Below are 13,749 nucleotides of genomic sequence, written 5' to 3'. Positions count from 1 at the left end.
AATTTGGGTAATATGCCACAGTGAAACATCTTATGCCTGGAAAATGCAAAATCTACGCTGAAAAAGACTCAGTAAAAGGGAGAGAGACAAATCAATGTTCAAGACTTGTTGAAGACCTAGTAAAAGAACTTGAAAATGCTGGTCGCAATATAACTTGTGATGATCTTTTTACAAGTCTAGGATTGGCTCGAAAACTACTTTAGCTGGAACAATTAGAAAGAACAGTTAAACTTCCAAGTGCTTTCACAAATGGAAAAGAAAGAGAAATATTTGGATTTCAAAAGGATTCTATGATCCTATCTTATTGTCCCAAGAAAGATTATGTAGTCACACTTATGAGTACAATGCACTCTCAGCCTTCAACTGATTTTAAAAATGCTGGAAAGAAACCAGAAGTTATTACATGTTACAACAAAACAAAAGGAGGAGTAAAATACCCTAGATACGATGGAAAGGACATACACTTCCAAAAGAATGACTCGAAGATGGCTTACGGTTATATTCTACAACATGATTGATATAAGTGCAGTGAATGCTTTCATTGTTGCTAAACAGCTTCACTTGCAAAGCTTCAAGGATAAAAGACAGTGCCTAATTCAGTTAGGAAAGGAATTTGCTGACTCGGACAGCTGCACATCACTGCTCAACAAAAATATGACAAACAATCTTTTAGTTCTGCTAACATTTCTCAACCAAGCAAGAAAAGAAGACGATCTTCAACCTCATTTCAGATTCCTCAGCCAAAGAAAAAAAAGTAGATGTTCTTTGTGTGGCCCAAAAAAAGACAGGAGAACTTGTACTACATGTAAGAATTGTAATATCCATGTTTGCCAAGAACATTCCAATGTTGTCTGCATTTGCTGCCATGAAGAGCTGTATTTTTGTAATTTTTAAAATCTATAATATATTCTGTAAGCTGTATTTTTTAAATTAAAATTTGTGAGAAACTAATTCTTCATTCACCTGATGGTATATATAATGTAGCAAGGAAATAATGGTAGTTTGAATAAAATTTAATTGAAAGAAAAATATTGGGTCCATTGGACCCAGTTGGTAATTAATGACATATATTTTCTCTGGTAGACCAAAGGTTAATAGTACTAGCATTGTATGTTTTCAAAATTTTGAATGTTTACTTTTGATAGAAGAAAGAGTAAAATACTTTATGAGTAATGCAAATTCATACAAAAGTGGTCATTTTATCATGTTAACTATTGCTATAACCTTACTATTATTTTCTCAACCAAGCTAAATCTGTAAATCATTGAACCCCAAGCATAGTGGTAGTCTATTAGGTGCAACTACAGTCAATGGTCTTGGTATTACACTGCTACATATGCAATCCAACATTTACTGAGTTATGGAGTAAGTTGTAGTTTGTTAGTGGATATGCTGTTTGTCCAATCTATTTTGTGTATGCCAGTAGGTTCTGTTACTAGAAAAAGTGGGTCAAAGCATAACTTGTTCATGGTGTACATCATAATTCCTGTATGACATTGATACTGTTACTGCTTTTGTGTTGTATATTGGTACTGTATTTGTAGTTGCTATTCTAAGAGGTCAATAATCAAGGATAACACTAATTTGGCTGAAAGACTTCTTGTACATGCTTACCAGCTCCTAACATTTAATGTTGTGGCTACATCAGTGATGTGCAGCTGTCCAAGTCAGAGTGTAATTTCTTTCAAAGGTTAGTTTACTTCTGTTTGTCTATAGTACTTATATTCTGAGTGGTCAAAGTAATTAATTAGTCTAGTTCAGATAGTGATAAATAGCAACAAGACAATGCTGCTGGGTGTATGACTTGTGGGAACACTATAAATAGCAAGTATAACTATTATTCATTTTCAGCTAAAATCCCTTCATAGCTTGGAGATAATTTCCTAAAAGCAGGAGAGCCATTCATCTTATTAAAGAGCATCTGGTCAAATAATTGTCACCTTAAAGGATATAAATAGATATTGATTGATAGCTGCAACAAAAAGTTTTGTAATTATTTTCATCTTGGTCTTGTTCCTCGTGTTTTTTCTGAAACCAGTCAGTTGTTGGCATTTGACACTGTTCTACACATTAGATATTCTGAAGAGTTTAGCAAAGATTCGTAGCTTTACTACATGCCAGCACCAAAAACAGATGTTAAATGATGATAATAATGATAACTGTCTTGTTTTGTGTATAGAATCTTTGTTCTTGTCTGTATGACCCCTTAGAGGTTTCAGACATATTTAGTCTTTAGAAGAATAACTTAAGAACCTCCCAGAGGTCATAGTGAAAATTAGTTTGTTTGTTTTTTTTACTTCTTTATGGGATATCTCAACATGGGTATTTGGTTATTTCAAACACATATTTACAGAGTGTATTTGAACAAAATGAAGCAATTAAAAACAGGCATGAGATGGAAGAAATGACATATTCCTTGAAAAATAGCACATAAATTCAACTACATCAAAGAACAGATCATTCAACAAAACTTCCCTCAGTTCCATGCCAGGATCAGGTCCCTGCCACAGCCACTCTTCAGGATTCACTGGGGTATGAGTATACCCCAGTGAGTCCTTCACACTGTGAGGACTGTGATCTCCAACCACCCCAATGATGCCACAAGCATAGCAGTGTATAGATTCAAATCAGAACTAACTTGCCACATGATTTCAGTGGGTGGGGTGGTTACATAACCAGTTTTTCTGGGTCTTGCTGGACATAAACGACCCTTCTCATCATGTATTTGATGTCTACCTTCATCACACATCTAATTATGGATTCTGTTGCTTTAAGCTGCTCAACAACTGCACTTATTGACCCATTGAAGTCGTTTGATGATGTCTTGAACCTGCTAGGTGGATTCAGCCATTCAAACATCCAACCACTGAAAATGCTTATTTCTTTTCATTATAAACTAGCTTAAAAGTCGCTCTCTATGTGGACTTGAAGGCTAGCTCCTGCGGAGGGCTAATTAGACCTGTAGCTCAAAAGTACAGAGAGCTAAATAGCATGACTATAATACATCTATAATGACTACATACACCAGTGGTATTTGATCAGAGGTGATGGTAAGACGAGCATTAATTCTGTGATGTAATCATTCTATTGTTCCAGTCCCAAGTTGTATTCCAACTGTTGGCCAGTTTATCCCAAAGTTCTTATCTTAACGAAAAAGCAGTGAAGTGAATGTCATTTATCTCCCCCTTGATCTCTGATGTCATATAACAAACATCAAGCAAGATGGTGTGAATCAGCATGCTAGAAATAGCAACCCAAATGCTTTTAAATCAGATCCCAATACTGGATTTTCAAGAACCAAATGAAAAGCAGATTTTCAATTCTGGGATCATCCTGATTCCAAAAAGATATGTCTATGAAGAACAAATGTAGACTGAGATACAGGGGTCCCAGATGGACAGAATTTCACCGGGGGCATGTAAATAGCACCATTTGAGCATGATCGTTACCAACGTCGCCCTCCTGGCACTTGTGCCAGTGGCACGTGAAAAGACATTCGAGCGAGTCTGTTGCCAGTACCGCCGAACTGGCTCCTGTGCAGGTGGCACGTAAAATACACCATTTCGAGAGTGACCGTTGCCAGTACCTCCTGACTGGCCTTCATGCTGGCGGCACGTAAAAGCACCCACTACACTCTCGGTGTGGTTGGCGTTAGGAAGGGCATCCAGCTGTAGAAATTCTACCAAATCAGATTGGAGTCTGGTGTAGCCATCTGGTTCACCAGTCCTCAGTCAAATCGTCCAACCAATGCTAGCATGGAAAGCGGACGTTAAACGATGATGATGATGATGCTGATGATGATGATCCTCACCAGAGGTTGACCCTGTTTCCCAATTCTAAACCTGAATAATCTGGCCATGTTCAAGAAGTGAGCTATCTATTCGTTTTTTGTATCACACTGGGATCTTCCATGCAGATGCCTGAAAGAGAAATGAAAAAGTTAAAGTAAAACATGTTGCATAAAATTAAATAAGGTCATCTACTTGTGGCCCACTAGCTTTTGTTCACAAATACTTTGTGCACCCACCCTGTAAAGTAAGTTTTCTTCTCTGCTTCTTTTTTTACCTTTTTTTTCCCCTGTCTACTTTCAGTTTTGATAGATACTTTGTATGGTTACTTTTTTTTCTGTCTACTTATTCCTGCTAGTCTTTGCATGGACTAGAAAAAGATGTATATGTATACCTAATTAGTATTTACTTTTTCACTACAAATGAGAATTATTTTATTAATTTTAAAATAACTTCTTTAGATTTATCAAAATATATATGATAAGCTTCAGTAAATTAATCTCCAGCAACCATGTTTGCTTCAAATGCTTTATGAAAAAAATCTCTGCCTGTTGTTCTGTTCAATTCTGCTAGTCAATTCTCTCAACTGAATGCAGTGAATTAGGAAAGAATTATATAATGTTGAGTTGCATTACTAAAAATATGTATTTATTTTAAATGAAAGTTGGCCATACACACCTGCATAGTTGTAATTCTTGCTTTCCTACCTCACCACTTATCTTAACGACATAGGCCAAGCCACCAGTAGATGGTAGCTACACCCTTCCTACTTGGTTGTTTCTATGACATAGGTTGGTAGTCAAAAGCTCACACTGTCACTCCTTTAGTAGCTAAAATTCTCCCTGCATCTTCCATAGTGAAACCCACCTACAAAAAAGAAAAAACCTTGAGCAGTAACTCTGAATAGAGATTAATACAGTATTATGGGTACTTAGGCCTGCTGCAGACGGTTTGTCTGGCACTGGGGACACAATAAAATACATCCAGTTAATGCTGTATAGTGTCTGGTATATAAGGAAGAGCATCCAGCTGTAAGAAAAGAAGTTGACTGGTTTCCACTGTTACTGTGTGCCAGCTGACAAAAGACCATAGTGGGTGGTGAGATGCCATGAGACCCTTGCAACTAATGCCAGAACGGGAAAGTACTTATTTGCTAATAGCCATTGTTTTATGCACTTGTCTAATTTTCCTTCTTTGTTCCATAACTCAGGGATTTTCCTTACTGCTAGCTTCCCATAAACAGTTTTGTTATCCTTATTAATAGTTTTCCACTGTTGAGATCTTTTCCGGAGCTTTGTTGTTTTCAGTTTTCTTTAATGCATTTTACTGTGCAAGAATAGTTGATACATCCTTTTGATTGATTGATATTTCATTTAATATTTGATAATTTACTGTCAAACTGCATAGCTCTTGATAAACGTCTCGGTCTTGACTCATTCCAGTACTTCAGTTTTATCTTGCATTGAATTTCCATTTTGTAAACATGCCTTGCCTCTAGTGAATTTACTATTATGGAGAAAGAGTCACTTAAATTAAATTAAACAACATGCCATTTTTTTTCTCTTACATAAAATAAAGTTCTTAAAGTTTTTAGTTTCGGTAGTAATGTATAGCACTATTTCATCCTCCTTTAGTATCTTCTGCACAGCATAACTTAAGACACAATTTAAGCTAAATCCAACCACAGAGAGAAGAAATAGTTCATAGTCTAATATATATATATATATATATATATATATATATATATAAAATCATCAACATTTAACATCCATTCTTCATGCTGGCATGGATTAGGCAGTTTGACTGGAACTGATAAGCCAGAGGACTGCACCAGATTCCAGTCTGATTTGGTATAGTTTCTATGGCTGGATGCCCTTCTTAATGCCAACCACTCCAGGAGTGTAACAGATAATTTACCATGCTACTGGCACCGGTGCCATTTACATGACACCAGCATTGACCACAACTACGATTCACAGGTGCCATTTACATAACCACAACTACAATGCATGGGTGTCATTTACATGGCACCAGCAGCGACTGCAACTACAATTCAGGATGCCATTTACATGGCACCAGCAGTGACCACAACTAGGATTCACAGGTACCATTTACATGGCACCAGCAGCGACTGCAACTACAATTCAGGATGCCATTTACATGGCACCAGCAGTGACCACAACTACGATTCACAGGTACCATTTACATGGCACCAGCAATGATCGCAACTCATGGGTGCCATTTACATGACACCATCAACAACCAGAACTACAATTCACGAGTGCCATTTACACAACACTGTCAGCAGTCTTGATTACAATTTATGAGTGCCATTTACAAGGCACTGGTGACGCCCTAACTCCGATTTCACAGGTGCCATTTACATAGCACCAGCATTGGTCACGACTACAATTTCACTGGTCCCATTTACATGGCACCAGCATGGCCACACTACAATTTCACTTGGCCTGACATGTTTTCTTATGCACAGCATATCACCAGAGGTCTCAGTCACTTTCCATCACCTTCCTAAGGCCCAACATTCGAAAATCATGCTTCTACACCTTGTCCCATGTCTTCCTGGGTCTACCTCTTCCACAGGTTCCCTCTACAGTTAGAGATTAGCACTTCTTTACACAGCTGTTTATGTCCATACACATCACATGACCATACCAGTGCAGTCATCTCTCTTGCACACTACATCTGATGCCTCTTATGCCCAACTATATATATTTTGCTATTCTTCTGATATTATTTATCCAAGTCACTTGGATAAATTCAGAAATTCCAGGTTGTGTCCGACATGTTGGGAGCGAGACACCCCTTATTTTTTGTTAAAGCATGTCTCTAGAACTCACTTCAAACCCAGGCTATGTCTGCTCCAATAATTGGCGGTGACTTGGTCAGTGAATCCTCTGCTACAGTCAATAATCGACGGCAAGATGAGCTTACAGATCATGCTATCCCCAAGTGTGTATGCATGTGACCAGAGACCACATGTGAAATTGTGTTCCCTCTGGAACTCTGAGCATAAACTACTCATTGGTTGGAGCTGGCTCAACTTACCCTGGGTGAATGCTGCTGCAAGTGCAAGTAAAGTAAGTACAGTATTAACAAGTGTCACAGAATATAAGTAAATGATGAAAGAAAAGATTAAAGTTTTCTCATTTAAATTAGAGTTCAGAACTTCCTTTAAAACAAATGTAAACAACAGTTCTGTTTGTGGCAGTTTTGGGCAGTAAAGCATTGACAAACAGATACTCTACCTGGCAAATTCATGTCATAGAGTAGGTTAAGAGTTAGGTAATTAAGATTTTCAAATCCTGCTGAAAACATAGGTTACAGTGTTCTGCTTGCTGAAGCTAACTGAATGAAATTAAATGCATTCATACCACTTTTAGAATTTTAGTTGAGAGTGATGTATAACATGGTCATTGAAAATCACTTATGTTCTTTGCAATCCTCATATTTTGTCTCAATCAAAACATTAACTTTTAGTCTGCTTATTGGTCAACTCCCTGATATTCTCTAATGAAATTTTAAAATTTACTATAACATTCCATAAGTTATACAGTTAGTCATGAGCTAGACCAAATAATAAGAACCATTTAATTTTTGCTGGATGCTGAAGAGAGAAACCTCCTCAGAAATTGTGTCAATCATACTACATAGTCTAGTGACTGTCTATTAACACTAGCAATTCCTGTCAAACATCAGTTCATTAATATTCTCCAGCGTTCTGAATTTTCTATACAAGTGGATGAGTCAACTGTTGTCAACAATCAATGTTCAATGATGGTATATGTTTGGTATAGCAGCAAAGTCCTTCAACCTTGTATGGAAATGCTGTTTACAGAGAAATTACTGCTTGATTCAAAAGGTGCAACTATTTTTCATACTCTCAAATCTTTTCTTTTTGAACATAATAATCCACTCAGTAATATTCTTGCCTGTGCGTCTGATGGAGCCCCTTCGATGATAGGCAGATACAGAGGTTTTTCATCTCTCCTAAAACGTGAAATTTCCCACCAGATATTAACTATTCATTGCTTGGCACACCGGCAGCATCTAGTGGCACAAAATATGAATGGTAGATTGCATGATGCGCTACAGCTAGTTATCAAGACTGAACAAATTGAAGTCCAGTCCTTTGTCTGATCAAATTTTCCGTCAACTCTGAGAAATGATGAGGACCATACTAAACTCTTATACTATACTGATGTGTGGTGGTAAAACTGTGTTTTATGCTTTGGTGAACTGTTTTATATATCTTTTTCTTTGAAATTACTCCACTACCTGCTTCATTGATGGTTGCAAGGTGCAATATCTTTTTTTTTTTCTTTTCTTTTTTTTGTGATATATTCACAAAATTAAATGGTTTGAATAAGTTATTGCAAGGAAACAGAAAAACTCTAGTTGATTGTAAATCGTTTATTACTACCTTCATTTCGAGATTGGTGTTGTTTAAGATTAACATTTCAAAACATCAATTCCATCAATTTCCATAACTTGATTCTTTGAAAGATGAATTGATTGATGAAGATTTAACTACATATCGCAATTATTTACATTCATTGCACTTTAACATAGTGGAGCGATTTCAAGATGTTATTGCACTGAATATTCCAAATTGGTATAGCAATCCATTTGAGGTCGATGAAGTCGATTGCGAGGATGTTTTTCAGGAGGAGTTGATGGAATTACAAAATGACAATGACGCCACTGAATTCCTACCCCAATCTGTGGAAACATCTGAAATTACTTTTTCTTGCTTTCCTTAACACACTTTTCACTTTTCTTGGCAGAGATATTGGGGTGGTTTGCCATTGCTTCTCTTAACTGGATGGCCATTGGCCCACAGGGAGCTTATCCACCATCAACAAGTCTTGTTTTTAGTCCTGCTGGGTGTCCAAACACCCTCCTCACAAGAGTAGCAAACTACTGAAGTGGGTGGAGCTGCTTTAGTTGCCAACCATGAAACTTGTAGTACTGGTTTACATGGTACCAGTAACAGGTCTCACAATCAAAAACAAAATTTGAAAATGATTTAAAGTGATAAATGCAATTGCAGAAGAGAGTGAAAATGGCAAGATCTTGAAAATAAACCATATGAACAGGTGGTGGATCAAAGATGGCAAGAACTGTTCAATTGTACAAATATATTTTTTGAAGTGAAGAGATTGCATGTTGTCATAACTTAGATTTTACTGGCCATACATGAAAAATTGCTCAAAGAATGTTCACTGAGTTTGAAATGGAAGCATGCTTTTCAGACATTAAGAGGTTTTATTTGAATTATCTTGTATAGCAAACATGGATGAAACTTTCTTAACATTTGGTGTTCCAAGCAATCAAACTACTGGTATAGAAGGTACTATGAAGTCTACTGGACACGAAAAACCACATTATATGGTGGTGTTAACATGTGCAGATGGAACAAAATTACCACCAATGTTAATTTCTGAAGGCAAAACAATGCCCAAAGAAAATTTACCCAGAGGTGTCTGTAGACACATAATGCTTGTTTCAGTCATTAGACTGGGGCACTGCCTTGAATTTTTAGTTGAATGAATCAACACCAGTACTTCTTTTTTATACCTGGTACTTATCCTATTGGTCTCTTTTGCCAAACTGTTAAGTTAGAGGCATGCAAACACACCAACACTAATTGTCAAGTTGTAGCTGGGGACAAACAGAGACACAAAGACACTACACATACACACATAACTGACTTCTTTCAGTTTCCATCTACTAAATCCACTCATAAGGCTTTGGTCGGCCCAAGACTATAGTAGAAGACACTTGCCCAAGGTGCCATGTGGTTGGGAAGCAAGATTCTTACCACACAGCCATGCCTGCGCCTATTCATGTAAAAAAAAATTGGTCAACATTTAAGGGTTTATTAAAAAAGCATTCTTTTCTCCTTTGAGATTAGAGCTATTAAAAAGAAAAATCTAATGAGTTGGTACAACTGACTATTATACCTGATGGTTTGACAAGTCAACTCTCAGTATTTGTTAACAAAACAAACCCTTTAAGATTTTAATGTGAAAGGAATGGAACTGGATGCTGCTGGAAGCTTTTGCTACAACTCCTACTAGGTGAAGGAATAGACTGACTCTTCTCGTGTGCATGTGGGTGAAAAATTCATGTGAAAAATATAAGTGAAATAGGGATTAAGTCATTAAAGAAATGGATGGAAATGGGTATCTTGAAGGTTTTCAACCAAACTATAAAAAAAACAGTAAACCTATTTATTAATTTACAGTACTTTCAAATTTGACCAGCTTTTTTTCCCAAAACTATCTCTTCAAAATAAATGTGTATCTGATATTCTGAGAAATACAGTACTTAAACCCAAAATCCAAAAAGAAGCAATTAAATGAAAAAGCTTTATGGCTTAGTATTTATTATTATGTTAAAAGTGGGTGGGGTTAACATCTTAATACTGTGTATTGTATATAACTTTGGTTTTTAATCTTGATTTTGGTGGGGGGGGATACTTATGAGAATGGGGTTTTATAGCATGTTATGTGCCAATTTGAAAGAATTGCCCATAAATGACTGTTATTATTCACAACATAAATACATGATCTAATCAATAAGTATCCAGGCTGTTGCCATAGTAATGAAGCTAAAGCACGCAGAATGAAGCTGCTTGGCACAGATTGACCTTGAACTCTGCTGTGCATGCACACTAAGTTTTAACGTTCCAGCTCACTTCCACTGTTTACAGCAGTGCTTGGAAGGAAGGTGTGTAGTGTGTGGTCATCACATTGACCATGACAGAGAAAGCTGAGCAGACAATCTACATCAAAGTTTACAAAAAGTTTTCATCATTCTCAACAGTCAATGAGATCTTGTGCAATGACCTGAGTGTCATTTTAGTCAGCTGAAAGCAGTTTCAGCACAAACTTGACAGCTATGCATCTCATACCCAAATTTTCAGTGATAATGGACTGAACTGAACTGTAACTAATCTGCACATCCTCTGATAACTCATGGTTGATGATTCGACAATTTCTCCTCACAGCTGCATACATCTGTGATGTTTTTCTCAGTTTTGCTAGTTGCAGGTCTCCCATAACATTCATCAATATTGACATTTTTTCGGCCATCTTGAAAACGTCTGAACCATTTGTACACTTTGTATGCAGCTCATACACTCCTCCCCATACGCTTTCTGCAACTTTGCATAGGTATCACCATGACAACTTTCTCTGTCATGGTTAATGTGATGATCACATGCTACAGGCATTCCAAGCACTGCTGTAAAGAGTGGAAGTGAGCTAGAATGTTAAAACTTAGTGTGCATGCACAGCCGAGTTCAAGGCCAATCTTTGCCAAGCTGCTTCACTCTGCATACTTTAGCTTCATTACTATGGCAATAGTCTGAATACTTAATGGTCAGACCCCGTATATGTAAAATAGTAAAACTATTTATAAGCCACTCTATTTATTTTGACAGTATATGTGTTCAATCTAATTTGTCCACTAAATTTTCCTCATTTTCATATAATTCTGTAGTTTTCATATTTGTTTCATATAATTCTATAGTTTTCATATTTGTTACTTATTATAGGCCAGTTTATTTGGTGTTGACCTGTTTGTTCGAGTCCTTACCACTGGATTTTGGCCCACACAGTCTGCACCACCAAGATGTAATATCCCACAAGCTCCCAGATCAGCCTTTGAAACTTTTAGACGGTATTTCAAACAATGAAAATTTTTGTGTCTATAATTTTGTATGCTTTTATGTTTGTGTGTATATTTTCTTAGTCACAATGAGTATCTATTTGCCTGTCTGCCTGCCTCTCTCTCTCTTTCTCTCTCTCTCTCTCTCTCTTCACACACATTTAATACCCACTTTTCCGTGCTTCCATGGGTCAGGCAGATTTTCTACAACCATATACCTTTCCTATCGCCATCCCTCACCTGTCAGCAAGTAAGGTAATAATTCCCTATGATCAGACATGTTTTCCATAGAAAACTGGAAATAAACAACACTGTTTATGTGACAATAATGGTCATTTACAACCAATTCATGGTGTCAAGGCAAATACACTTGTGCAGACACATAACTGGCTTCTTTCAGTTTCTGTATACCAAATCCACTCAAAGCTTTGGTTAGCCTGGCACTATAGTGGAAGACACTTGCCTGAGATGTAACATACCCATACCTGTTCCTATACACACATGCACACAAATCAACCTTCACCACCACTACTGTCACCAACACAACCACCATCTACACCAAAATCAATATAATCACTCCCATTACCAACCCACCAGATCTTTGCTGACCAACAGTAACAATGTGTACAAGATAAGCAATTCCATCTAAAATAAAACACGATGACATGAGACAGTGTGTGTGTTTTAAAAGTTAAATGGCATGTCAACAATTATTGATTGAAGACTAAGCAATAACAATACAATTAACAAGAACAGTATAGTCATTGCCATCATGGCACCATCACTAACCCCTACACCAACACAGTCAACATCACCACTACCAACCAATCAATTTTTGACTAACTAGCAACAATAATAATGTTAATGATTTCAAATTTTGCCACAAGGGCAGCCATTTTGGGGGAGGGGATGAGTCAATTAACACTGACGCCAAGGGTTGAACTGGTATTTATTTATCAACCCTGAAATGAGTACAGTAATGAATTCCGGGTAGAGGTAGGGGTCCACCAAGGCTCTGTCCTCAGCCCCCTCCTATTTATCATAGTCCTCCAGGTGATAACAGAGGAATTCAAGTCAGGATGCCCCTGGGAGCTCCTTTATGCTGATGACCTTGCACTAATTGCTGAGTCACTATCAGAACTAGAGGAGAAGTTTCAGGTGTGGAAGCAGGGACTAGAATCGAAGGGCCTTAGAGTGAACCTAGCTAAAACCAAAGTCCTAATAAGTAAGAAGGTAGATAAAACACAAACCCCTTCAGGTAGATGGCCCTGTTCAATATGTAGAAAAGGTGTAGGTAGTAACTCCATAAGATGTACCCAGTGCAAGCTATGGACACATACGAGGTGCAGCAATATCAAAGGCAGGTTAACTAGGAAGTTAGTTTTTGTATGTGGCAGATGTTCAGGTGCAATAAAGACTGTAAACAAACAGGAAACAACTTCAGTCTCATTCCAGGAAGAAAAACTAGACGTAGTTGATAGCTTCCGCTATCTGGGTGACCAAGTTAGTAGTGGGGGTGGGTGCGCTGAAAGTGTAGCTGCTAGAATAAGAATAGCCTGGGCAAAGTTCAGAGAGCTCTTACCTCTGCTGGCGACAAAGGGACTCTCACTCCGAGTAAAAGGCAGACTGTATGACGCATGTGTATGAACAGCCATGCTACATGGCAGTGAAACATAGGCTGTGACTGCTGAGGACATGTGTAAGCTCACAAGGAATGAAGCCAGTATGCTCCGATGGATGAGTAATGTCAGTGCACATATACGACAGAGTGTAAGTATCTTGAGAGAAAAGTTGAACATAAGAAGCACCAGCTGTGGTGTGCAAGAGAGACGATTGCGCTGGTATGGACATGTGGCAAGAATGGATGAGGATAGCTGCGTGAAAAAGTGCCACACCCTAACAGTTGCGGGAACCCGTGGAAGAGGTAGACCCAGGAAGACCTGGGCTGAGGTGGTGAGGCAAGACCTTGGAACATTGGACCTCACCGAGGTGATGACTTCTGACCGAGACCTTTGGAAATATGCTGTGCGTGAGAAGACCCGGCAAGCCAAGTGAGACCTAAATTCAAGGCCTCTGCCAGAGGTGTAGCCAGCCCACTTATGCGTACCTTTCCTTCTTTGGACACTAAACTCCGCTTGCGAAGACCTGTTGAGGCAAGTGAAATTGAAACCGAACTAAATTCGACGACTGGCACCCATGCCAACATCATCTCCTTCATTGGACATGAAACTCAGCTTGCGAAGACTTATTGGGGCAAGCGAAAGCG

The 13,749-nt window shown here is 38.0% G+C and overlaps 1 protein-coding gene across 1 annotated transcript in view; it reads left to right on the top strand.

The window, feature by feature from the left end:
- Positions 1 to 13,749, top strand: part of LOC106881211 (cullin-3) — a 129,185-nt gene that overhangs the window by 83,232 nt on the left and 32,204 nt on the right. Inside the window, exon 10 of the mRNA XM_089366686.1 lies at positions 11,371 to 11,495. Within this exon, the coding sequence (XP_089222812.1) occupies positions 11,371 to 11,495 (125 nt within the window). The remainder of the gene's footprint in view (positions 1 to 11,370; positions 11,496 to 13,749) is intronic.

Source organism: Octopus bimaculoides, chromosome 19, assembly GCF_046866305.1.
Source record: "Octopus bimaculoides isolate indiv1 chromosome 19, ASM4686630v1, whole genome shotgun sequence".
Classification (NCBI taxonomy): Eukaryota; Metazoa; Mollusca; class Cephalopoda; order Octopoda; family Octopodidae; genus Octopus; species Octopus bimaculoides.
Note: the sequence above shows the minus strand (reverse complement) of the source record. Positions and strands in the feature narration are given on the sequence as shown.